At 44.4% G+C, this 23440-nt stretch overlaps 1 protein-coding gene across 6 annotated transcripts in view; it reads right to left on the bottom strand.

The window, feature by feature from the left end:
* TMEM131L (transmembrane 131 like) overlaps positions 1–18614 on the bottom strand; it is a 61181-nt gene extending 42567 nt beyond the window's left edge. For 2 of the 6 annotated variants that reach the window (XM_015860915.1, XM_015860916.1), the window contains exons 1-3: positions 18439–18612; positions 18180–18250; positions 12323–12366 (exon numbers count right to left, since the gene is read on the bottom strand). In XM_015860915.1, coding sequence (XP_015716401.1) covers positions 12323–12366; positions 18180–18250; positions 18439–18562 — 239 coding nt within the window. In that variant the 5' untranslated portion in view covers positions 18563–18612. Of the gene's footprint in view, positions 1–12322; positions 12367–14773; positions 15151–18179; positions 18251–18438 lie in introns of those variants that run through there. The other 4 variants (XM_015860914.2, XM_015860917.2, XM_015860920.2 and 1 more) reach the window with 4 other exon arrangements.
* Positions 18615–23440: the final 4826 nt, after the last annotated feature.

Genomic DNA, 23440 nt, shown 5'->3' with positions numbered 1-23440 from the left:
TATTGACTAGAAACCCAAAAGGGCTGCAAAGCTCAGACTAATAGGAAGTTACATTCTTGTCAAAAATCATTGCACCCAACCATTTCCTTTTTCTATTCACATCTGCAGCCAAAAAAAATGTCCAACTTGACCAAAACCATTTTAAATTACAACAGTTCAGTGAGATGTATGAAAAAGCTCCGTGGCTCCTGATAAGCTTGACCTGCTTAATAATTAAGAGCACTAATCTTCCTACAGTAGTCAACTCTTGCTGTTTCCTCATTAATCCAAGTCTTCTGGTTTCCTCTTGCAATGAACAAAAAACAGACTTCTAAAGACAGCTAAAATTTTCATGACAGATCTTAAAGCTGATAAGAAGTCTTTACATTGCACCCGTTAAGCACTAAATATGCCCTCCCTCCCCAAAACAGAAAAAAAGAAAATAACGGCTAAAAAGGAAACTAATCAAAAGAAATAAAATTCAGACCTAGGACTTAAAAGAAATGAATAAATGAAAATCTGCTTCTAGCTTACCCCATTTAGCATGGCCAATGCCACTGATAGTCTGTCCCTCCAAAGAAGCCATGAAGTCAGCCATACAAAGCTGCAAAAACCAGCTTTGACACCAGCCTGGATTGTGTGTTTCTTATTTTGTCAATTTCCACCCTAATCTTTAAACAAAAAGTAACCTTTAAACATACAGCTTTAAGCATAGTAACTTCCCAGGGCCTTGAAAGTAAATGATCTTCAAGGTCTCTTCCAACTCAAGCCATTCTATGATCCCATGAAAACACAGAAGTACTTCTTTCAACATCCTTTCACTCCAAGCCCAGCTCTCACAGCTATGTTAATTTTACATTTACAGGGGGAAAAAGTTGGAGCTGAAGTTGATTGCCACACTTATTAAAGGTCTTATTTCTCTCCTCCAGCAGAAGAAACTTCATGCAAGACTTTCTCAGGTACACGCAAGCTATCCAAAATTTAAACAGTACACACTGGCTTCCCAAGAATTTCTAACTTTTCATGTCACCAAACAGCATTTTCACAAGCCGTATCGTATTACCACGGAAATACAATTTAAAAGGAGAAAGAAATGAAAAGAGCAAGGCTTCACTTTTCTTTAAGGTACTTTAAAGCATGATGCCACAGAATGAAATTGCAATTACATGACCTTCCCTTATTCGCAGTAAGCTCCAGGAGCAAGGGATAAACACTGTGCTCCCAACCCTTGGGCCACTATGAAAAATTATGGGGGAAAGCAAAAGATAAGTATCAGCCCATAACCGAACAGTATTACAGAAAAAGCAGCTTTGCTACGGAGTTATCCAAGTCTGTGACAAGGGGCAAAAAAGCCCAAGGGGAAAAAATAAACACACACACACACACACACACACACACTTCCTCTGCCCATGAGGTCCTTCGGGACTGCCGACCCTCCCCTCCCAGACCTTCCCCTCCCATCCGAAGACCCAAAATGCCCATAAAAGGCAGTAAATGGAACCAGAACATTAACTCTTTAACTCCCATTGTTTTTCATGATGTTCTGATGTGGAATACCAGCAATGAATAAATAAATAAATAAATCACAAAACCACAACAAGCTTCACCCCCAAATCACCACCTCTCCATCTCATAAGAGCATCACCCTGCTCTTGGTTCCCACTCCTCCCAGCTGGGATGCATCATACCCTTTTTGCTCCCCCTCTCCTTGTTTCAGTGCCATTCCACAAAGCTCTTCATTCTCCAGCAGTAGCCTACCAGATTGTCTGCCATCTGATGTAGTCAACACATGATATTGATCATGCCAGACATATACTTTCTACAGAAGTACTGAAGAACTTTTTATATTTTTAAAAGCAATAAAACACTGAAGACTTACCATTCATTCATGTTTTATTAACTCACTGCACTAGGAATTTTCATCTCCATCTGTACACTTTTATGCTCCAGCCATCCACACCAATCATCCAGCCAGAAGCTCTTCCTTCCCACAGAACCACCGAGGTTGGAAAAGATCTCCAAGATCATCCAGTCCAACCACCAATGTACCACCAATATTTCCCCACTAAACCACGTGCCTTAGTATATCTAAAGTTTCTTGAAACAAGAACCAGATCCCCTGTCATGGAGTTATCTAGATCAATCTGTGCTCAAGATAGGGGCAGCAGACCTGTAGGCCCCATGGCCCAAAAATGGAAAGGGAAAAGGGGAAGAGTAGGGAGTTGGTCTCAAAAACAGATTTACATTTCCAATACAACACTGCTTACATTTCCAAGCACATCCCCATCTGCAGACAGAAAAAGGGGTAAAGCCCTCACAGAATCAGATAATTTCCTCATTCTGACCATAGCATCACACAGAAAACCTGAAGAATTCCCCTTGCTGCACCTTCCAAAATACCCAGAGCTTGTGCATCTGTCTCACATCACTGGCTCTCTTGGTCAGGCATGCAAAATGAAATGACACTTCCACAATGTAGTGCTATTAATAAAAAGAAGCATTCTTAGTATATTTGTGACCTGCTCCTCAGCACTAACAAACATTTATGCCCTATTAAAGTGTGTTGTTGAAGAATAAAAAACATACAATGTGAAAAAAATTATACCAGAGGATCCAAATTGGCAAAATCTCAAAAAAATTTAGCATTACTAGGATTAGCAGTTAGAAAGCTTACTGCAGAAATCAGATCCTTACAGAACATCTGGAACACAGTGAAGCCAAAGCAAAGCAATCTATATGCCAGTTTCTTCTGGTGTACACAACACTGCAGCTTTCTAATATTAAATAGAAGAGAACCATAAGAAACACTTCCCGTTACACAGGTTTATTAACCAAATGTCCACTGCCAAAAAACTCCGCTATATTACAGCTAGCAAACAAGCTCTGATGTCCAACTGACAGGCACCCAGAGACTTGTCTGCTTCTTTGGGTACAATAGGTGGTAGGTAAGGAAGAGGACAAAAATGAGTTGGCGAAAAAAAACCAGAACAGCAGGAAGTCAGATGTTACTTACTCACAGACCACGGACTCTTCTGGGGTCCAAGGACACCTTCACCAGCTACACCTGTGATCCTCTCCCTGCTCCTCTCTCTGCATGGTCCCATGTGGGAACTCCAAACACACACACACACACACCACAGGAATATTTCTCTCTCTCTCTCTCACATACACACACACACACACAAAAGGAGCAACAGAACTTTGAAGAACCATCTTAGATGGCTGGAAGACATAGCTTCTATCAGAACAGTGGCAAAACGATAGAGAAAAATCAGGAAGCATGAGGTGCTACTCCAACCAACAGCGAGCAGCAGATAATGCATGGAACTGTAGCTACCACCGCATTTATTTACTTATTGACACCTCACCTTATTACCTTTCCACAGTTTGTAAAATTCAGCAGAAGGCGTTAACAACTTACAGGGATGAAAAGCATCAAGCAAGCCTGAAAACGTGGGAATGGAGGAGTGCTCTGGTGGTTAAGAGCAGCTAAATGAATCTGGAGGACCAGACGCTTTATCCAAGCAACATTGTGACCACTCACAAAAGGCAGCAATTCCCCCTTTTCAGAAGGAGAATTTAAGTGCCCTAAAAAGTAGGTCACCAGCAGGCCACAGAAATACCTAAGCAGGCAGCAGGCACCTCATGGTTTGCAGGCAGCTGCTTGCAGCAAAGGCTGTGAATAAAAGAGGGAGCACATCAGGACAGAAACGGGACAATAACCATTGAAGAAAGGCAGTTAACAGAAACAAAGCACATAAAGCACGGGTCAAGGAGTCGGTCAAATACAGGCCCTTCAAATCCCCACGCTCCTCCAGTTGCCAGGAATCAAAATTTAGACACAAATCAGCGATGCACATGGCACAAAGCACTAACGGCAGGCAAGCACAAAATCAAAATAAGCACATTAAAGCCACAACATGAAAAGAAGCTGCTAAATGGTCTACGGTATTGCACTTCCTAAGGGCACTGCAACACACTCCACTGTTACAATCCCATAAAAAAAATACAGGAATTACATGTTTATACTTATTGGGTTAGCACCTTCATTCTTCCTCTGTTCAGGTCTTTACCTTTTATTGGCAGTACATCTACCGTGGCTTGGCATTTTACAGTTAAGGTCTATATAACTTCAATCAGTAAGACAACACAATTCAGTGTGGAAAACCACTGCAGACAAAACTTATCCTGATCAGTGCAACATGATCACCACTGTCACATTAGACTGCTCTCACTTGAAAAGTGGAACAAACAACACAGTAATTTTTGCACTAATCTCAGCAAACACAACCTGATCTGTCAGAAGGACACCCAACATCCACAGCTCCTACATTTCATGCAAAGCACACTCTTGCCCAAGCCCATGGAGGATCTCTTCAAAGGTGCTCACAGAGGCCAGAGCACCATGAGATGTAGGATGCCAAGTGGACATTTCTTGACTTAATTCTGATAACCAGAAACAACTGAAACAGCTTCACAGGAAAGGTCAAGACCTCAGCACACCAACAAACTTAAAGCCTTAAGTATTACCATTTGGATCCACTGCTTGCCAAACAATGTCATCTTTGAAATAACTTTTCAGGAGTTGATCACAGATGTTTAAATGACTCAAAACTGGTCTCTAAAGCTACTGGAAGCCTGAGACTATCAAGAATAATCTCACTTTGGAGCCTCTGGCAAGAGGGAGAAAACCCCTAGTAAATCAGGAGGGGAACAGCACTGCAGTAACAGCATTGAAAAGGCACAAAGAGGAACAAAGAACAGAAAAAGAGAAAAGATCATTAACTTTCCACTAGCTTATGTATAAGCATTCACACATGATTAAAAAACAGCTGGGAAAGTCTCACTCAGGAAATAAATATACATATGCTACCAACAAGACAGGAAGTAGCAGAGAATAAAATGAGCAGAACGTAAACTGCTCACCTATTACTCCATTAAGTCAACTCCGTAAAGCTGAGACTGCCTACCCATTTCAGTTCAAAGGTAACTTTTTATTGTCGAAACAAAGTTGCTGAGATACATAAAAAAAAGAGATTATCCATCATTGTCTTGAAGAAAATTACTAGTTTCCAGAGAGAAACATTACCATAGTGGGGGGGAAAAGATTTACCTACAAAAATAGAAATACTGAGAATGTACATAAGAATGTCAGATCAGTTTTGACTAAAGGTCACTTTCTTCTTCTTTACGTATGTCATTCAGGTTTCTGAGAGTCTTCCTAGTCTGTCTGAAGTTGGTCAAGTTATCATTCCACTGATGTACAAGGTCCTGCACAGCCCAGGTCAGCTTCAAATTTTAGGACTGCAAATGAACTGAGGTCACTTGTAACAAAGGCACAGCTACATTACTGTAAGAATCACCATCCCACAGCCTGAAAGAACAGTTTCTTAACAATCTAGGTTTAAAAAGCAGTGTGCTGTTCTCTGCATTTCTCGTATTCACTGAAGGAGTATGCTGTTGTGAACAAACACCAAACAGAAATACTACGTCAGAAAGTTCAGCTTCTAAGCAAAACACAAGAAAACCATGAATCACAGATAAGACACTTTGCACTTTCAACAGCAATGAACATTCTACACTACTTTAACTGGCTCCTTTCTAGTTCCAAGGCTTCATCACATGCTCTCACAAAGCTTTACTGCAAAAGTTGGCTTTTAGCATGGTAACAACATCCACTATTCTGGGCTTGAAATTCCTTAATTTTGATGTCTGTGGATTTCTGCCAACTACTGTTCACCAGCTACTGCAGCAGAAACTTCTCGTACCAGACTGGAAGTCAACAAGTAGGGTCCTTCACCCAACTACCTACAAGTCATGCCACTAACACACTGTCAGGGTGGGAACTTTGCTTTCCCAGGGCACATTTCCTCATCAAATTAAAATAGGTGAGGTGCTAGAAGCTAGGGTTGTTTTGCCTCTGACTGTCTAGGAAGATGAGAAGAACCTAACAGCATTGCCTGCAACACTTTACCATGCCACATCAGAGATATTCCAGGTAATTTTATAGTCAGCTTTGAGAAATCAAGCCAACAGGCTGGTGCTTATGATTCAAAAAAGAATGCTGCATATCCCCAAACAAGCTGTTTATTCCTTCTGCTTTCTAATGATTTTCCAATCTGTAACAGCAGGAAAACTAAAACTCCTAATAATTACATGGTGCCCATTTTGAGATTGCTGAAAATGGGCCATTATTCCACATGTCTACCTTTTAACTGCGTATCAGTGTAATTACACAGTTACTAAGAATAAAGATCTCATAAAAAAAGAGAACTAAGCAGCAGTTACTACGGAAGAAAAACTAATTGAGTAAGTTGAGATAAACTTATAAGTATAAAGCAGTCTACAAATCAAAAGTATAAACTTGAGATTAATGCACCTGTGAGATCACCATTAGTGTATTAAAATATAAAAGTAATAGCATAAGAGGAAAGTTCTTGCTCTGAACTACTTACAATACAGAAATAACAGACACTGGCTAAGGTGACACTGAGATTACAGTGATTAAGACAATGACAAATATGCCACAGCAGCTGTTTGCTTCCACTTTGTTTCCCCTCTCTCTCTAAACACACGGTGCTCTCCTGTCCTCTGTGTGACAACATGGCTGGTTCTGCTAAAGCAGAAGGCAGCCCAGCTCCCCAGCAGCACTGGGGAGCACTGGTATTAGGGGGGGGGGGGTTGCATGCCATTCCAAACCCACGCACACGTTTTTAGGTACTACCTCTCTTAGCAGCCCATGCCGCCACTCCTCACAGCTTCAGCACCAATATCAAAACCAATGGAGCAGGAGACTAGCACCCTTGTTCCATGTGCTCAGATAAGGCCTGGTTGAGCCCTAAAGGGTGTACATCTGGAACAGACTCTGTCCTAAAGTACAGGCTATGTACAGCTTAGCAAAAGGCTAAAAGAAATTGAAATGTTATACAGCGAGGCTTGAGCATGCACACACACCTTCATTCTGTTCAACAGTGGGCAGTGTGAAAGCAAGGGGGCAGGAAAGGGAAGCTGCAGAAGAAAACAGATTGATGGCAGGCTAATGTTAGTCTGGCAAAAACTAAGGCAAAGAAGTGCTTTGAAACAAGAGTTGTCTTCTGATCTGACTTGTAGGGCTGCCAAAGGCAGGGGACAGCACATGGACAGCAGAGAAGGCAAGGCAGCCTCCTTCTCTTACCACGTGGGCTTGGAACTACAACCATTCCAGGCCTGTGCAGGAAGCAAGAGAAGAAAGAAATGATTCCATAAGTATGGAAAAGATCTGTGGGAGAGACAAAGCAGGAAGAGGAAATGAGGAAGAAGCCAAAAGAAGAAAAAGACGGGATTCCACAGTGCAAAGCACGGTATTTCTGTGTTTTGATTACACTGGAGACAGTTTCATTCAGAAGCATATATCCACTAGTACAGTTTCTGCAAAAACTCCAGCTCCCAGCAGCTGGAACAGGAGATTCCTGGTCTGGCCTCAAGCATTGTAGCTGCCCTGGGCTGCTGCTCTCATTTCAGAAAGGGTTGAAAGTGACTCTGAAATAAACAAGAAAGTTGCTTTCACATTTAGTAAGGAAGGGAAGCATGTATTTAACTCCCCATATCAGCAGACAAGCAACAACTTCAAAAGACCCCATGTTTTAGAAGGAGCAACACACATGAGGAGCACAGCTGTCCCTAACAGCATACAATGCAAAGTTCACAAAGGCAAAGTTCATCAGTGAATGAATTACAACTTCTAAAATGGAGATAAAGAGATTAAAGAAGCAGGAATTCAGCGTGCCACCCCAGCCATGCCTGACAGAAACCAAGGAAAGCAGCAGTAATGTCAATAGTTCCTTCCAAAACCATTTATTTCTACTTCATCTACAAGAGATTCCTTAACTCTGTCGACCTTCCAACAATTATTTATTATAATAGCTTCGCAGGATCCCCTGGGTTCTCTATGAGGAATGCAAAGATAACAGGTAGGTATGTGTTTCCCACTTCTAACAGTTACATAACATTCATTTCCTCATGCATCCAACCAAGCTTAAAATGACAGGTTCCCTGGTGATCTGGAGAAGTTGTAAGTAGGATGCAACAAAAGCAACATAACAATTATAAACAAAAATTAACCAAGTGGGTTTTTTTTATAATACAGTGAGAACACCCGTTTAGTGCATACTGCAGCAATGTGTTACTTTATGAAGTGCAAAGAAAAGCCTTAACCAATTAAACAATTTCCAGTTTACAAGTTAAGGTCAAGCATATATTCCAGGAAAAGACCACAACAATTTTTTCAAATACTTGGCTTGGGGGGAAATGGTAAATATAATGGGAACCTAAATGGTTAGTGGTGCTGGACTGATGCTTTGGTTGAAAATACTTGATGACGTTGGCTCCATTCAAACCATTTAAATATCATACCTTAACATTCTCAGGTGACTTTTCAGATCTTCATTTTAGTAACTTCCTCAACTTTGACCTTAGTAAAAATGCTTAATAAGCAAACACCTCATAAAACAGTTCTTTGCCTGTATTTGGACACTAGTTTTTCCTCCTTGCTGGGATGCTTTTCTGAATTCTGATCAGACTTGATGATCTTTAAAGTCTTTTCCAACCTGAGCAATTCTATGATTTATTTTGATATCAAATAAATAAATAAATTATAATTTTAAAAAATCTTAATTCTTTAATCCCTCTTCTCCTGACTTGAGCACCAAAGCCCAATTTCTGGCACACCACCACTTCCATGCCATTACTTTCCAAGAACTGGGTTTTCAAATTATGGCACTAAGTCATAGCCTGCTTCTTTTCGTTTTTAAAGGATGAGTCATCTGGGTAAGTTTTTAGATTTCCAAAGTGACTTAACAGATCATAGCACCAGAACTCATCTGTGCTTCTGAACCACCAGAAGGGATGAAACTGACATCAGTAAGAAGCTACTACACAGAAATTTGCAACGTGAAGTATGCTAGTTCCCAGACAAAGCATTGTACCTTCACCTCCTAAGTACTTGCAGGAGCACTGACCACTTAATTTCGCACTTGCGTACCATGACTGCACTGCTGTCTCAGACAACCAATACACCCTGGACTTCCCAGCTGTTAGCTTAAATCCTTCCAGATTACTGATCTTATTACACCTCAGCAACATTAAACATTTTGCTGACCAATGCCAGGAAACAACCATGTTTCAGTACGCTACTCCTTTGCTATCTTTACTTTCCCTGTTTCCTCCCCCCCTTTTCTAAAGCACAGATACAACAAAAAAATTGACTGAAGGAGCAATCCTACTACACAGATCAGGAGAGGTGAAAGTGCTGAATGCCTGCTGCAACTCTGGAGGCTGAAGTGTATTAGTAGCAAGAACCCAACAGAGGTGGATGGTGCATATTAGGTGCACACAACAGCATCTGCTTGGCTTGTTTTACTGAGTGCAACTTTGTTTAAACTACTGCAAGTGTTGCTCACCACCTCAGCTTGGAAATTCAATTCTCTAATTCCTCAGAACCACAGATGAAGAATATCACACCTGTGGAAAACTCCTTTTTCTTTTGGTAGATCAGTGTCCGCTTCCTTGAACAGGAAAGCTAGACAATTCAAATGAATTACTTGCTCACAACGCTGAACAGTACTGTCCCTTTATCTGTGCCTTTTGAATTATTCCGCTTTAGTCCAAGTGTAATAAGGAAAGCACTTAAATCTTCAAATCCTGTTAATTCTGGCTGTGTTGTTCCCCAGCACAGGGGAAGAAAAACCTATCACCAACATTCTTCTAGTATTTTGAGCCAAAGTTATCCTTCCAGAAGACAACTTTTCACCAATGACTTTCAAATGTACAAGAAAACTTAAGGAAATGTGAAGTTTTCTTTTAACACGTTAGACCAAACAAGCATGACTAAGTCTGTCACAGACTGTGGCTTGAAGCAGCACATCCAGCAACGCAATTATCTGTGGTCCAATATTTTTTACTATAGAGTCTGATCCAGGGAGACAAAAAGCAGGAGAAAGCAACCTATGGTAGCATTCAAGCAATGGAAAGGTTGGGAATTGCAGAATGGAGATCAAGGACTTGCTAATTACCCTCTTCTCACTCACAGCAACTGCAAACCTACAGACCTCCAAAACAACCACTTCCCATTCACCTCTGGAACAGCTCTTTGCAAAAACTGGTATTTTGACAACAGCTCGTCACTTCCACACAATCTTCTTTAATTAATCAAGGCATAAACAATGTGATGACATCCATTCCTCGAGCACAATCACACAAAAACAGCAGCAAAGGAAGATCCCCCCCAAATGGAAGATCCCATAATGCACATAGACAGGAAGTCAGCCAACAGACTGTTAATATTTTACCATTTTTAAGTAGGTTAACAGGTTCCCAAGAGAGCCCATTAGCCTAGAATTAAAAAGTGATTAAAACAGCATTTCGGGAAGAGACCTTCTCATTCATGCCCCAAAACTCTGAACATTCTGCTTTCTTCAGCTCTGGGGAAAACTGAATTCTCTGTTTCCACCAACTTCCATTCAACATTGCTGCTTCCAGATCCTTTATTTCAAGTGCCCTGAGGACTGCAGCATCTTTAGCTGACTTCCCTAGGGCATGCTGGCAGACAATGAGACGGGAGATTCTGCAAGTACTCAGGTTTTGCTGCTATAAGAAATGGAAATCCCCATGACTTCAGCACACTGTGACATAAATCAAGGGAATCAAAGTTAATCTGGAAAGAACCTAGCAAGTTCTAGCCCTTCCAACAGATCTTTGCTAAGTCTTCTTCATAACATTCCCTCATTATAGGCATAAGAGCCAAAACCATTTGAAAGTTGTGCACAAATCAGTACGTGTTTAGGCAAGTTTCCTGAAGCATCTGAGTATGACAACAGAAGAATGCTTCCATCCATGTAACAGTGAACCCCAGAAGCCGTATTTACATAAAACAAGCTCATTTTGGAAATGAGTAATTACTAGAGTGTCTTTAAGAACCGGAATGACAAAAAGTCAAATCATTTTTTCCTATTTCTCAGTAACCACCTTAAGCGCAGCATTTGAGGCTGTTATCTTCTGATGACATCGCAAGAAACAGAGCATGTTTAGGCATATAGTAAAAAATATGCATCAAAGCCATATTAATCCTCAGAAAGACAGAAGGTTCTGTATTTACACAGGGAAAATGCCAGCTTTCAGCAGTTCACCCACCCTTCTTTTCTCAAAGAGGAGAAAAAAATGATTCTTTTTCCCTTGTGCAGATATGAATCAGGGGATGTAAGCAAGCACAAACTGTCAGCGACACCTGTTAGAGGCAGCAGTAACACTCCCACCTTCTTTCTATGCCATTTTGTCATCTCCACACAGACAGGCCACAAGTGCCCTGTGTTGATGCTGGGTTCAGAAGAGAAGGCTCCTGATGAGGCAGCAAGAGGGGAGAAAAAAGCTCTGCAAAGAAGCACTCCAGTGCAGAACTGGTCAATCATTGCCATCCCTGTGTGTACCTCTGCTGCCAGATCCCAGCAGCATTTGTGTTTTATCAGATATACTCGCTCTCAAACCCCAGCTAAGGGCAAAGACAGGAGATAAACGAGAAAAGCATTTCTGGCTAACTGCAGCCGTCAGAACACAGCAGCGTTACATGTTTATTTTAAGTCCTGTGATCTTTGTGACTGGCATGGCACAAAAAGCCATACCCACATTAGCGCATACCAAAGGAAGGAAGTGTTTCATTGGTAGATGTCCAAGCATTTTAATCTGGACACTCAGAGGAAACAAAATGTGTATTCAAAAAATGAAATAATCTGCAATGCTATTTAACTTACACCTTGAAGTAGAGGAGGCTTGGTACTAATAGAAACAGCGAAGCTGAAGGCCACATTTCTTAACACCTTTATTATTTATCTGATTTCAAATAATAAAGTGGACTATTTATTGTTCCACAGCAGCATAATAAGACTTTGGCTTTAAGTCTGCCTTATCCTTCTGGTACACATTAACACTCCAAGACTACTTATGTTTGCATGTTCTGGATCTCAAAATTATCCTCTTGTTTAAAGAAATGAATTATAATATATACCATAAAGCAGAACTGATGGGATTTTGTGTGTGTGTGTGTGTGTGTGTGTGTGTGTGTGTGTAAAAGCAATGAAATTTAACATAGCCTAGAGATAAAATAAGAAGAAACAGATGCAAGAGGGTATTTCAGTCTCATATGTGCTACTTTCTGGATTTGCTAACAATAATATCAACAGTAATATCAATATTAGAAGAGAAATCAGTAAGTCATAAATATTGAAAATAATATGTATTCCTAAAACAAAACAAACAAACAAAAAACCACAAACAAAAGCTTCAGTATTCTTGTGTTCTTTTGAGTTTTGCTTACCTTTGCTCTTCTGAATGTTCTTCCACATCCTCCTCAGAATCAGCCTACCAAAGAAAGAGAACACATGGTAAGGATCTCAGCATTACCACCATACAACACACAGGATATGCACGCTATTTCTAATTCTGCTGGAGTTGGACCACTCTGACTTGTCTGGAAAAAAAAAAAGGAAAAATCTGAAACTCCTTCAGCTATTCCTTTGTGATCCAAATTAAGGTGGATACTAGCCATTCCATGAGGTCTCAGCTCATTTTGCCAAATAAGTGATGAGTTATGGCCATTTCATTATTTTTTCAGACACTAATTTAACAGCCTTCTTTTCCATTTATACAAATGTATCCCTCCAAAATTCTGTTCACACAACTAATTTAAATCTGAAAACATCCACCACCACCCCAAAGTACAGCAACGCTGGTGGTTCCCACCTTCCAATTACGTTCCCCGTGTCAGTAAGATTCATTTCCAGTATCTGAGAAAATGACGTAAAATGCCTTAATGTTCAAGTTACATTGCAATGCCAAAAGCATTGCTACAAAGCAGCAAGTTCCAACAAAGGCATTCAGATCCCAAATACAGATCTTCCCAACCATCAGCAAAACACACAAACATTGGAGGGAGTGTAAACTGAAAGCACAGCATCTTAGCTCAGTGGTTGGACAAAGGTAATTTTCAAGACACGTAGGAAACAAATGGTGCCAGCTTGCAGTTTACCACTAAACACTTGGAGCTGCCTACAGAAATGAACTCATGTGCTGGTTCAATAAGCTCTCTGCAGGAAATTCATTAAAAACAAGCAGGTAACTGTGTTCCGGATCAGTTGAAATTTCCAGGAGAGCTGTAGGTACACTTTCAAAGTGGAACACATTACAACAACCCAATCTGTGCTGATGAAATGAGGCACAGTTTTAGGGAGATTAACATTTTCAAGAGGAGGTCACAGATAGCCCACCAAGCATAGCTCTCCCAGCTCCTGCAGGAGCAGGCGGTAGTTCCATAATACACCAGCTATGAACTTTAGCAATGGAACAGTAGGGGAAAAAATAATCCACTTTAGAATTAAGAGTGCACTTTCTGCCTCTGTGGATTGAGCCAACCCTTGCCTGCCAGCCTCTTCCAGCAAGGCATGACACTAAGACATCACCTGTTCTCCAGTTCCTCCAAGCACCCAATGAATTTCCAGTATCTCTGTACAATGCTGAGGAAAACGAGAAGGCTCCTCACCCACCTCTCCCATTGCAGGCTGGCAATCTATCCTTATTTTAAATGGCTTAATTCTCCCTTTAAATGGCTTAACATCTGTCAGACATTGGAAACCTGGGACTGTCACTATGGTGTTCACTTCTAATCATCACTACCTTAGCAATGATTACTACTGTTCAAATTTTATTAAGCAATGATGAAGAAAACCTTCTCAATCTACAGTTCAGTCGCAGCATGAAAACACAATTGTGCAAGAAAAAGATAAATAAAACCACCCCTCAATTGGAGCATACATGCCATGCTCCATTTCCAACATTATCCTACCTTCTTCCCTCTTCTCTATACAACAGACTACACATACACTTATACTGAGGATGTGTTATTTATTTATTTATTTTAAAAGAACACAAAACCACCAAAGCAAGCAAGGCTACAATATTGCCAACCAAATAATACAAGGGAGTAGTAGTTCATGAGGCCAACAGGCTACAGAAGCCTATCCTAAGAGGAAAATAAAATCCCTCCTCCCTCCAGACCTCATCCTTAGCACAGACAGGTGCTTATTTCATGCCCTGAAAGAGCCTCCCTTGTGTCACACAATGCATGAGAGCCTGGGCTGACAGTTCCTGCACAAGCTGCATGGCCAGCCCACCTTAAGTCATATCAGCAGCATCCAGCAGCTGAACTGGGAGGCTGCAATAGCCTTTTCACAGCCCAGAGAAATAATCCCCACCCCAAGCCCATCTCAGGCTTTCACATATATTATGTGCCTTCAGACAAGCCCTGCTTTGAAGTAAGTGACTTCATGTATTAATTTGAGCATAGCTGATAGGATGCGCCACTGTGAATGACATACTACAGTGCCTCATATCACAGGTACATGCACTAGATCAAGGACTTCACCAGCTTCCAAATCCAGCTGAGAAATTAACCTTGTTAGCCCAATCAGCACCAAAGAACTGAAGACAAATCTCTACTACATGGACCAAAGAGGGGAAAAAAAAAAAAATCTTATAGACGTAGGCAGAACCTTTATAGCAAACACCCACGCAGCTCTGTATTTGCCTTGTGTCTGTAACCAATTAAGATACAGCAAATACTGGAGCATCTTCCTCTTTCTCAGAAATTCAATACCTGAAATGTTATCATAATAATTTGAAATAAGCAGTCACTGTAGCTTCCTAAGGACCAGCAAATAAGTTGAAATGTATTCAAGGCATTCCCCCAATGAACCAACCTCCAGGTACTTACCAGAGCACTTTCTGATGGAGATAATCTTGCCACATTCTCTAGTAGTGCCCACCATAAATAACAGATGGTATTCATTGTTCGTGGTCATGAAGACTGAAGGCCTGAACCCCTCACTTCAAGTTCTTTCCTCCCCTCTTTAGCAAAACAGAGTAGGGCTTGGGCATCAAGTCCTACACAAAGGGACTTCTCCTGAGCATTTCATTTAAGTCAATAGTAACAAGCTACAAACAAACAACCAAATCCCCACTATAATAAAGCATCTGAATAAAGACAACTGCTCTAACCAAGGCTTTCTCACTTCACTATACTTCCAGCACCAAAATCCCACCGACTTTCCCTTAATTTCCCAGCTGACAGAGCAGGCAAAGCTTCACATTTTTCAGCAATTAAAGAACAACTAACAGGAAGCAAAACCAAAATCCAGCCACGTTTATGTCATCACGCTACAAAAAGGAGGCTGAGGGAAAGGAGGAAGAGGAGGCAGGAGCTCTGAGACCACTCCACGCTTGACACCAACCTTTGTAAACTAAGGGGAACTGGGCCCAAGGGGAATATCAGCAGCACTGAAAGCTGGGACACTGCATCATTTTAAAGCAAGAAGGGAACCCAGGATAAAGACGTTACTCTTGGAAGAGGACTAGTGGAAGCATGCTAGCCTCTCACATATCCCATCATCACTCAGGCTCAGGCACAGCAACACAGGCCAGACACCAGCCTACCACTCTGCAGCCAAACTGCAGAGAAAGGTAACACTGACAGAAACAATCCGAAGAAGGAAATATTAAAAAAAAAAAAAAAAAAAGAAATAAAAAAAAAAACAAAAACCAGCATGACACTACTATATAGAGGAGGGAAGCTGGGAGGAGGGCTGTGAACAATGAGAGGGAGGCAAGAGGAAACAGAAGGTAGAGCAAGGAGGGTGGAGGCGTGCAGGCCTCAGCAGCTGTGCTCCAGTGAGTGCACATGCAGCGCAAGCTGGCAGAGTGATTCTGTGAGATGGATACAAAGACTGAAATGCCTCCCCTTTCCTTTTAGCTTGATGTCTTTATTCCACTTGCAACCTTACAAACAAAAGCAGGCACAGGCAACTTGGCAGCTGACTGGGAGACTGAACGATCTGACTGCCATTCTCAAATGCTGCATGCAGCAAGAAACGCTCAAAATTGCTATGTCACAGACAACTGATGATGCATGGAAAACAAGATAATAGTGCAAAGCCACTACAGAAAGGGAAAAGCATCAGACAGCACTGATAGGCTGCCAACAAAAGACCAAAGGCCCAGGCAGACAAGGCAAGCTCATCTCTGTCCCACTCAGTGCTCAGGACATGCAGACAGGATGGAGGTGCTCTGGAAGGGCAGCCCACATGGCTCCCTCCTAAGGTTCTTCCCTTCTTCTCTGCATGGAAAGTCCTTGCTACTGTGTAGCACCCATTCCCTCCCACCTGCCTCCAAAACAGATGAGGAAGAATTTGGCCAAGGAACCTGCACACAATGCCTTCCCCTAGGAGTACCTTTAAACATGTGGAGTCCCCTTTATCAAACAAGGTCTCCTACCCACCCAGGAGCATGAAGCCGTTCATCCCAGCAGTCCCTTACCTTCCCAGTACACCATCACCACACTGGTGCAGGGACATTGGGCAATAACCCGCTGGGTGTCTAACTGGGAAAGCCTGCTCTTGCAAATAAGGGAACGCTTCTGCCAAGCTCTGTACTAACCAGGGGGCAGCAGAGCAATGGCACTGAACTACTTTCACTGGCCAAGACCCTTGAAACAGAAAAATGGTCTATTCCTCAGGAGCTCATAGAACAGCTACAAACAGCAACATCAGGACTCCTCATTGAGGAGTCCAACCCCACATCTACAGGGACACGGAGAGGCCTCCTTCGCTCCTTCTGCCTAATGGAAAAGTCTAAGAGGTGCTAAGCCAATGCCTGCAGGAAGTAGAAATGAGAACAGTTAAGACCAAGCCAGGAAGGTTGAGTTTTTGTCCTAAAACCTGCATGAGGAACCCAGGCCCTGCCACTGTTGTTCAAGCAGCCTCCCACGAGGCAGATGCTGCTCAAGCCTCCAGCTCTCTACAGAAAGTGATGCAAAGCAGCCTCTGCACCACTAGCGCTCACACTAGTTCATCTGGCTTTTACTGCCAGCTCTGCATTTCAGCAAGCCTATTGTGATTTTTCACTTCTTGCTCTGTCACAACTGGAATCAGACCTGTTTGATTTCCTGCATACCCAGTGCTGCCTCTGCAACAATGAAAGATCAGCCTCTTTTGCTGCCTCAGTGGTACAGCAGGGTCACTCACTGAACACACCAAGCTCAGGAACCATTCACACGTAGTTTAGCTGCAGCCACACCAGAGCTCATTTCCATTGGGATGCTCAAGAAGAAAGCATTCTCCGAAAAGACCTCATCTTTTTGGGAAGTAAATGCGACCTAATCACTCTTCAGCAATGACAAGTAACTACAAACGACTGCATTACATGGTCCTACGCCCAACGCATCCTAATGCCAAAGTGAGGACTTAAGCAAGCAAGAGGCAGGTTAGTCAGGCACCTGGGGACTACACCTCCCCTCAGCATCTAGCATATCTTTGCTTCTTAGTAGCATCAGGCACACAGTGAACAGCAAAATACATTAATTACAGAAAGCTGGGCAACACCAGGTAGCTTTGGTGCAAAACGACACCTCTGCTGCATTCCCTACGCTAGTGGCTACCAGAGGTTGAGCACCAAGCACCCTATAATGGCTCCAGAGAAAAGAACTGCTTCCCCCTCAAACTGATGCCCCCAAGGACTGCTGCTACACAGCTCCCAGCTTGCTGCCGTGCAGCCTGAGAGCGCAGAGCTCAGCACACAGCCCCGCTCCCTCAGTGCCTACTGGCTGCCTCCGGTGCCAGAAGCTCAGCCTCGCTACCAGCGCTGCTCCTCCCTCCCAGGCCCGGCCCCGTGTTTCTACCATTCTTGCTCCTCTTTCCAGGCAGAATCCAACGCATTCTGTTACTACCCGACAAAAGGAGCTCAACAAAACCAAAATGCACCACGGCACACGGGGGAGTGACATCACAAATGATGTGTCATTAGAGGAGGGCGGAAAAATGGCTTCACCTGAGAGGACTGATTTAATACAAACAGATGCATAAACTACCGTGTGAACGTTCGGCGTTTGCCAAGCGAAGGCGCATTCGGACGGGCACGTTCAGGCTCCGCAATTAGTAAATAAATAAATAAACGCTTCACAAAACGAAAAAGCGCACGCAGGCAGAAAGCGGCCAGCTGGGGCCAAGGGCGGAAGGCGTGCAGGGGAAGCAGCCCCCGGGAACATGGACGCCGCCTGACAGCCCGGCCCCGCCGCCCCCCCGCCCCGAGGCCACCCCGCAGCCGCCCCCCACCCCCGGCCCCCTCACCTGCGCGGGCAGCAGAAGCTCGCCCTCCTCGGCCTGCCACAGCTCCACCACTCCGGGAATGGGCTCGATGGCTGTGGGCAGAGAGAGAGAAAGCACACGTGTGCCGGCCGCGCCCGGCCCAGGGGCAGAAGGAAGGAGCAGGGGAAGGGGAGCGCGGCCCCGCTCCTTTGTGTCCCCGCGCTGCCACCGCGGCGGCCGCCCCGGGGACCCGCCCGCAGCGTCGTCTCCCTCCCCGGCCGCCCACCCGCACCGCGCTCACCTTGTCCCTGCGCCTCGCCGGGGCGGAAGCAGGGCAGGAGGACGTGGAAGACGCCCAGCAAGAGGTTCATGGCCGCAGCCGCGCGACAGTAGCCGCCCTGCTGCGGGTAGCACAGCCCCGCCATGCCGAACCGCTCCGCGCGGTGCTGCGGCTGGGTGGGGGCGGTGCCGGGAGGGGCAGCGCTCGGGTGGTCCCGCCCAGCGCCGCAGCGCCCCGCCCCTGGGACCGCGCCGAGCACGTGGGGCTCGAGGGGGTCGCGCAGGTTAAATCCGGGCCCCGAAGCGCGTTCGGCTCCGACCGTCCCGCCTCCTCGATGAAGCCGTAAAACGCGCCCTGGACTTTCGTTATTAGTTTGGAGCATTTCAACCCACGGGCTTATTCTAAAAGCAGAATCGGCGCGCCGTGTCTCCCCCGCGGAGCTCCCATCGCTGCGGTGCGCTGCGCTATCGCTCGCCCGCAGCCCCGTATCGGGACACGGCAGCAGCCGCCGAGCTCCTCGATAAGGCTGCAGGTCCCGAGGGCAGCCCTTCCTCGGCCCGGTCGGGAAACGAGGTGCCACGAGGGTGTTGCCTGCCAGTGCCTGGCGGTCGCTACCGGGCTCTGCCACGGGCTGTAACAGTGTAGGACAACACAACACTGGGCTAATCTGCAAGACTGCAATAAACGAGAGCATATTGCCCTTTCTGGTCAGGCAATGTGTTTGAAATGAGCCACTTGCTCTGACATCACACCTAAGCAGTGTGCCTAGCCCCAGATTCCCTCCATCTAACAGAAAGAGAAGAGAGGACAGATAACCTCTTTATGTTACAAAGCGCTGTCAGTGCTGCGGTACCACCAAATGCGAGGCAATCCACAAAATATGCTGGCATACATTGTCCTCTCCTTGCCCTGATCTGCCCACATTTTTTAGCACTTACAGCGCGTCCACTTGAAAGCGGGGTGGATCCTTGCACACAGCAGGATTTGCAGTCTTCCGTGGGACCCACTGTGTTACAATAGCACTGAAAGCTTTATAAGCTTCATTTGTTTTCAGAGAGCCTATTGGAGCATTGTCTGTGCTTAAAGAGGCATTTAAAACTAAAGGGAAACTTTGAAAGCTTCAGAGACAATGACGCTGGGCTTGTGGTGCTGGACACGTTGGGGAGGAATAGCATCACTCAAAGCACTGCACAGGGCTGGGCCTGCAGTAGCTGCAACATACAGAGCGTTTGGGCTGGTTCTGGGTTTGTATGCCCGTAGGTCATACACGGGAACAGGGGAAACGTCCTGCATTCTGAATTCCTCCTGCCCTTGAGATTAGCGCGCATACATATTTATTGTCTGAGTCTGCAGTGATTTCTGAGCCACTGCTGTGTGCATTTATAGGGCTTTGTGGATAAACAGATGAAAGCTGCTCTGTGCGCAGCCAGCCCTGCTGCTGGCTCTGCAGTCTCTGTCCTTTGTCAGGGCCCAGCTGCAAGAGGGATGCTCGGTGCAGAGGGGAAGGGGATGGAGGAGCTGCCATGTGGTTTCACCTTCAACCCCAAAAGGTTTTCACATAGGCACAGTACATTTCTTCTTACTGCTGGTCCAGCTGCACTGTGTTTCACTGCAGCCAATAATGACTAGAATAAACCTGCTGGGGAAAGATAAGGGACGTGGGAAATGGGAGCCCAAAGGGTTAAACTCAAATAAAGTCATAGAGCAACTGGAAGTAGTTAGTGCCGCAGTAAGACGGGAAGCCTGGCTGTACAGGGAGCCAGCAGTGGTGCATTCTGATACTGATTGTATGGAAATACACAGCACGAAGCTAAAAATGGTTTCGAAATACATCCAAAGTGGAAATGCTGCAGTTAAAAGACCGCTTTGAAGCAGCAAAACATTGCTGAAGCTCTTCCCCAAATCCTGACTTGCTGCTCTCACAGCAATAACGCTGCAGAACAGCACGTCTGCACTCCCATGTGAGCACATGAGGGATCTGCCAAGTGGGATTTGCCCCAGCCAGCCCCAAGAGCCATGATGCCACGCTGATGGCTCCCATATGTGTTGTCCAGAGGAACTGGACACAGTTATTTCCTCACAGCTACAGCATCAAGTCAGTGGTGTGACACAAAGCTGAGACCCTCAGTCAAACAGCACAAGAGCTGCGAGCTTGGGGGCAATGCACAGCCCCCAACATGCAGTTAGGAGAGATCCAGTGGAAGCAGCACTATGTCCCAGGCCTGAAACTGCATCCCACTTTCATTCCACATTGGTTTCTTTCCATTGGAGCCTTTGCTGAAGCTTGTGGTCCCTCAACACTGCAGGAGTTCCAAATCGCCCCAAAAGAGCAACCTTTTCATGTATTCCTGCAGTAGCCGAGGTAATTGAAACATCTTAATTGCCTCTCAGGCACTACAGAGAGAAGCGCTGCACAAAAAACAGAGGCTGCTTCACAACTGCACGTGTGGTGTTGGGAACGCGCTCCGCACTGTGCCACTGCCCAATGGGGCTGCTTCCTCAAACAGTGCACCCTGCAAAAGCAACACATCCATCCTGGTGGTGGCTCTAAGAATGCACATGTTTACAACTAAAACTCGTTTATGTTCCAGCAAGAAAATGAGAAGATCGCTAATGTACAATATTTCCTCAAGGCCTGCCAAAATAGCCTTCTGTCAGTTATGCAAATGCAGAAGATGGGAGCTCTCTTTCAGGTACCAAAGCTCGTCATACAAACAATAACAGGCTGCATTTCGGTGTAAAAATGTTTGCCTTTTACTATTCAATGCTGCAGCTTTGCACGTGGCTTTCTGAAGCATTACTTCTCATGCACACTTGCACTTAAATGTTTCCTTATTTTTTGGCTCAGAGGAGCGAGCAGTCAGCTTTTCCCTCATTCCTGAGGGATATCAGGTTACAGCAAATGTTGTTTTGCTCTTATACACTTACCCAGTGGCATATTAAAAATGCATATTTTCCATTCAGTTTTCTCCCTGCTGGAGCTGGGTTTAATGCCACTTTTCTTCTCCCCCTCACTAGGTGCTGCTTACAAGCCATGAGCTTACTCCCAGGTATAAAAGCACGAGCAACAACGCGCACCCTGTTTCACCCCAGCTGGAGTTACAGTCCCTGTGAGTCACTAGAGTGCTAGCTCATTTTTAAGGAAGGAAATTTACAGCATATCCCTAAGGCTACAGTGTTTTTTTTTCAATGAGTTAATTATGGAGGAGGTCAGTTGAAGGCTGCTGGTAAAATAGCAGCAAAGGTAGAGGACAGCTGTATGCTCCCAGGGCACGTGCCAGTGCCAGAGGCTGCTGAGGGACACAGGGCAGTGTCAGTAGACACACGGTCAGCTTGGAACAGGCCTGCTCCTGGAGGAGCTCTGAGATCTGTTCAATTGTTACAATTGAGAAGCAAGTTCAAGGGAAAAGGAAAAGCCCACCAGAAATATGGTACAGGCTCACCGAAGCTGTGTGCAGAGCTCTGCGGGGCAGTGAGCTTCCATCTGCCTGTTCTTTGGCTGCCACAGAGGTACCTCAGTTCAGTGGATTCATCTAAATCTTGGAGGAAACCCAAAATCAGCACAGTCAGGTACGGTTGGCTCCACTCACAGAAACCGCCTCCTGATTTTGAACCAGTTTTGCACAGAAGGAGCACACCTGGGAACCACTGCTAACCCAGCTCTCAAACAGCCTACAAATCCTCTGGGTCCTGGAGCAGGTTTGTTCATCTTACTGTCCTGGGCACACGTCTGCAGTCATCAGTATAAGAAGAAACAAACCTTAACAATTTTTCCCCTTTAGTTTACAATGAGACTAAATATACCGAGTCATTAAGTATGTAACCTTAATGCAAACAGTAATCTCTTATAAATGTGCTAGACACAGACAACACAGAAATCTGGAGAGGTGATTTATCACCATTGTCACTCCCTGAAATGCAGAGAGGGGGATTGTAACCGGTCTTTTTACAGCAAAAAAGCCTCACCCTGAAAATATACTTGTGATTTGGCCTTGTGTGAAGAGTATGAACTAGTCGACTAGAGAGGAATGGACAATAAATCACATGGACACGATGGAACATTACCAGTGAAGCTAGAGAAATAGGCTTTAAAAGGATTATATTGTCTGTTAGCATGATAGTTTTTCTCTTAACAGAGCATACAATGAAGCAGATCTCTGCTCAGCATCAACTGGTGCCTCTCTACACAGATTTGTCCACAGCAGTCACAACCTAAGCAGGTGCAACCAAGAAGTGAGATGAAGGGGATGCAGCAACTTAATGGGTTTTTACCCACTTTTTCTTCCACTTGGAGAGGGGAAGGAAGAGGAACAGTATGAGAGCAGTGGTGAATCTCTTGGTGGAAAGGAACAGAGGTGATAGTCCCAGTCCCCCAGAGGTAAATAAGGCTTAAAGGAAAAGGGAATATCCATTGGCTAGGCATAGTTTCCTTTAGCTAGGACTGCTGAAGGAAATTATTTTCATCCTTTTCATTGACAAACATCTTTTTTTTTTTCCAGTAGCAATGTTACCGTGGAAACTGATTTTAAGAATAACAAGAAAGCATTTATCATAGGGATCTTATTTTAAAGAGCATATGAGTAGCATCTAATACCCCAACTCATGACTTGGTCAGATAGGCCAAGGAAGTACAGTAATGTTTCAAAGTGGTATGGAGCAGCAATGTTATCTGGAGCTGCAGTAGCATCCTGTCACAGTGTCTGTACAACCTCTGAAACCATAGGCAGAGTGCTATAAAGAAGGTTTATCTTGAGCCACAGCTGTGGCAGGGCATCGCCTGGTGCTAAAGCCAGGCCAGTGAACATCATTCAAGCACAGCTCCATCAGCCTGTTATTTTCTTTTGTTTTGTTCAGTTTCACTATGACTGAAAATTGACTGTGGCCAAATGAAAAGGCACACTTGGCTGGCTGAAGCTAGAGAGACAGCCTCCTCCTAATTAATAATGGGCTTTCAGCCATGTTTTTGTTTCACTTCTTCCAATTACTGCCACAGGGATGACGGAAGCCCAAGGACAGCCATGTA

Source organism: Coturnix japonica, chromosome 4 (assembly GCF_001577835.2).
Source record: "Coturnix japonica isolate 7356 chromosome 4, Coturnix japonica 2.1, whole genome shotgun sequence".
Taxonomy (NCBI): domain Eukaryota; kingdom Metazoa; phylum Chordata; class Aves; order Galliformes; family Phasianidae; genus Coturnix; species Coturnix japonica.
Note: the sequence above shows the minus strand (reverse complement) of the source record. Positions and strands in the feature narration are given on the sequence as shown.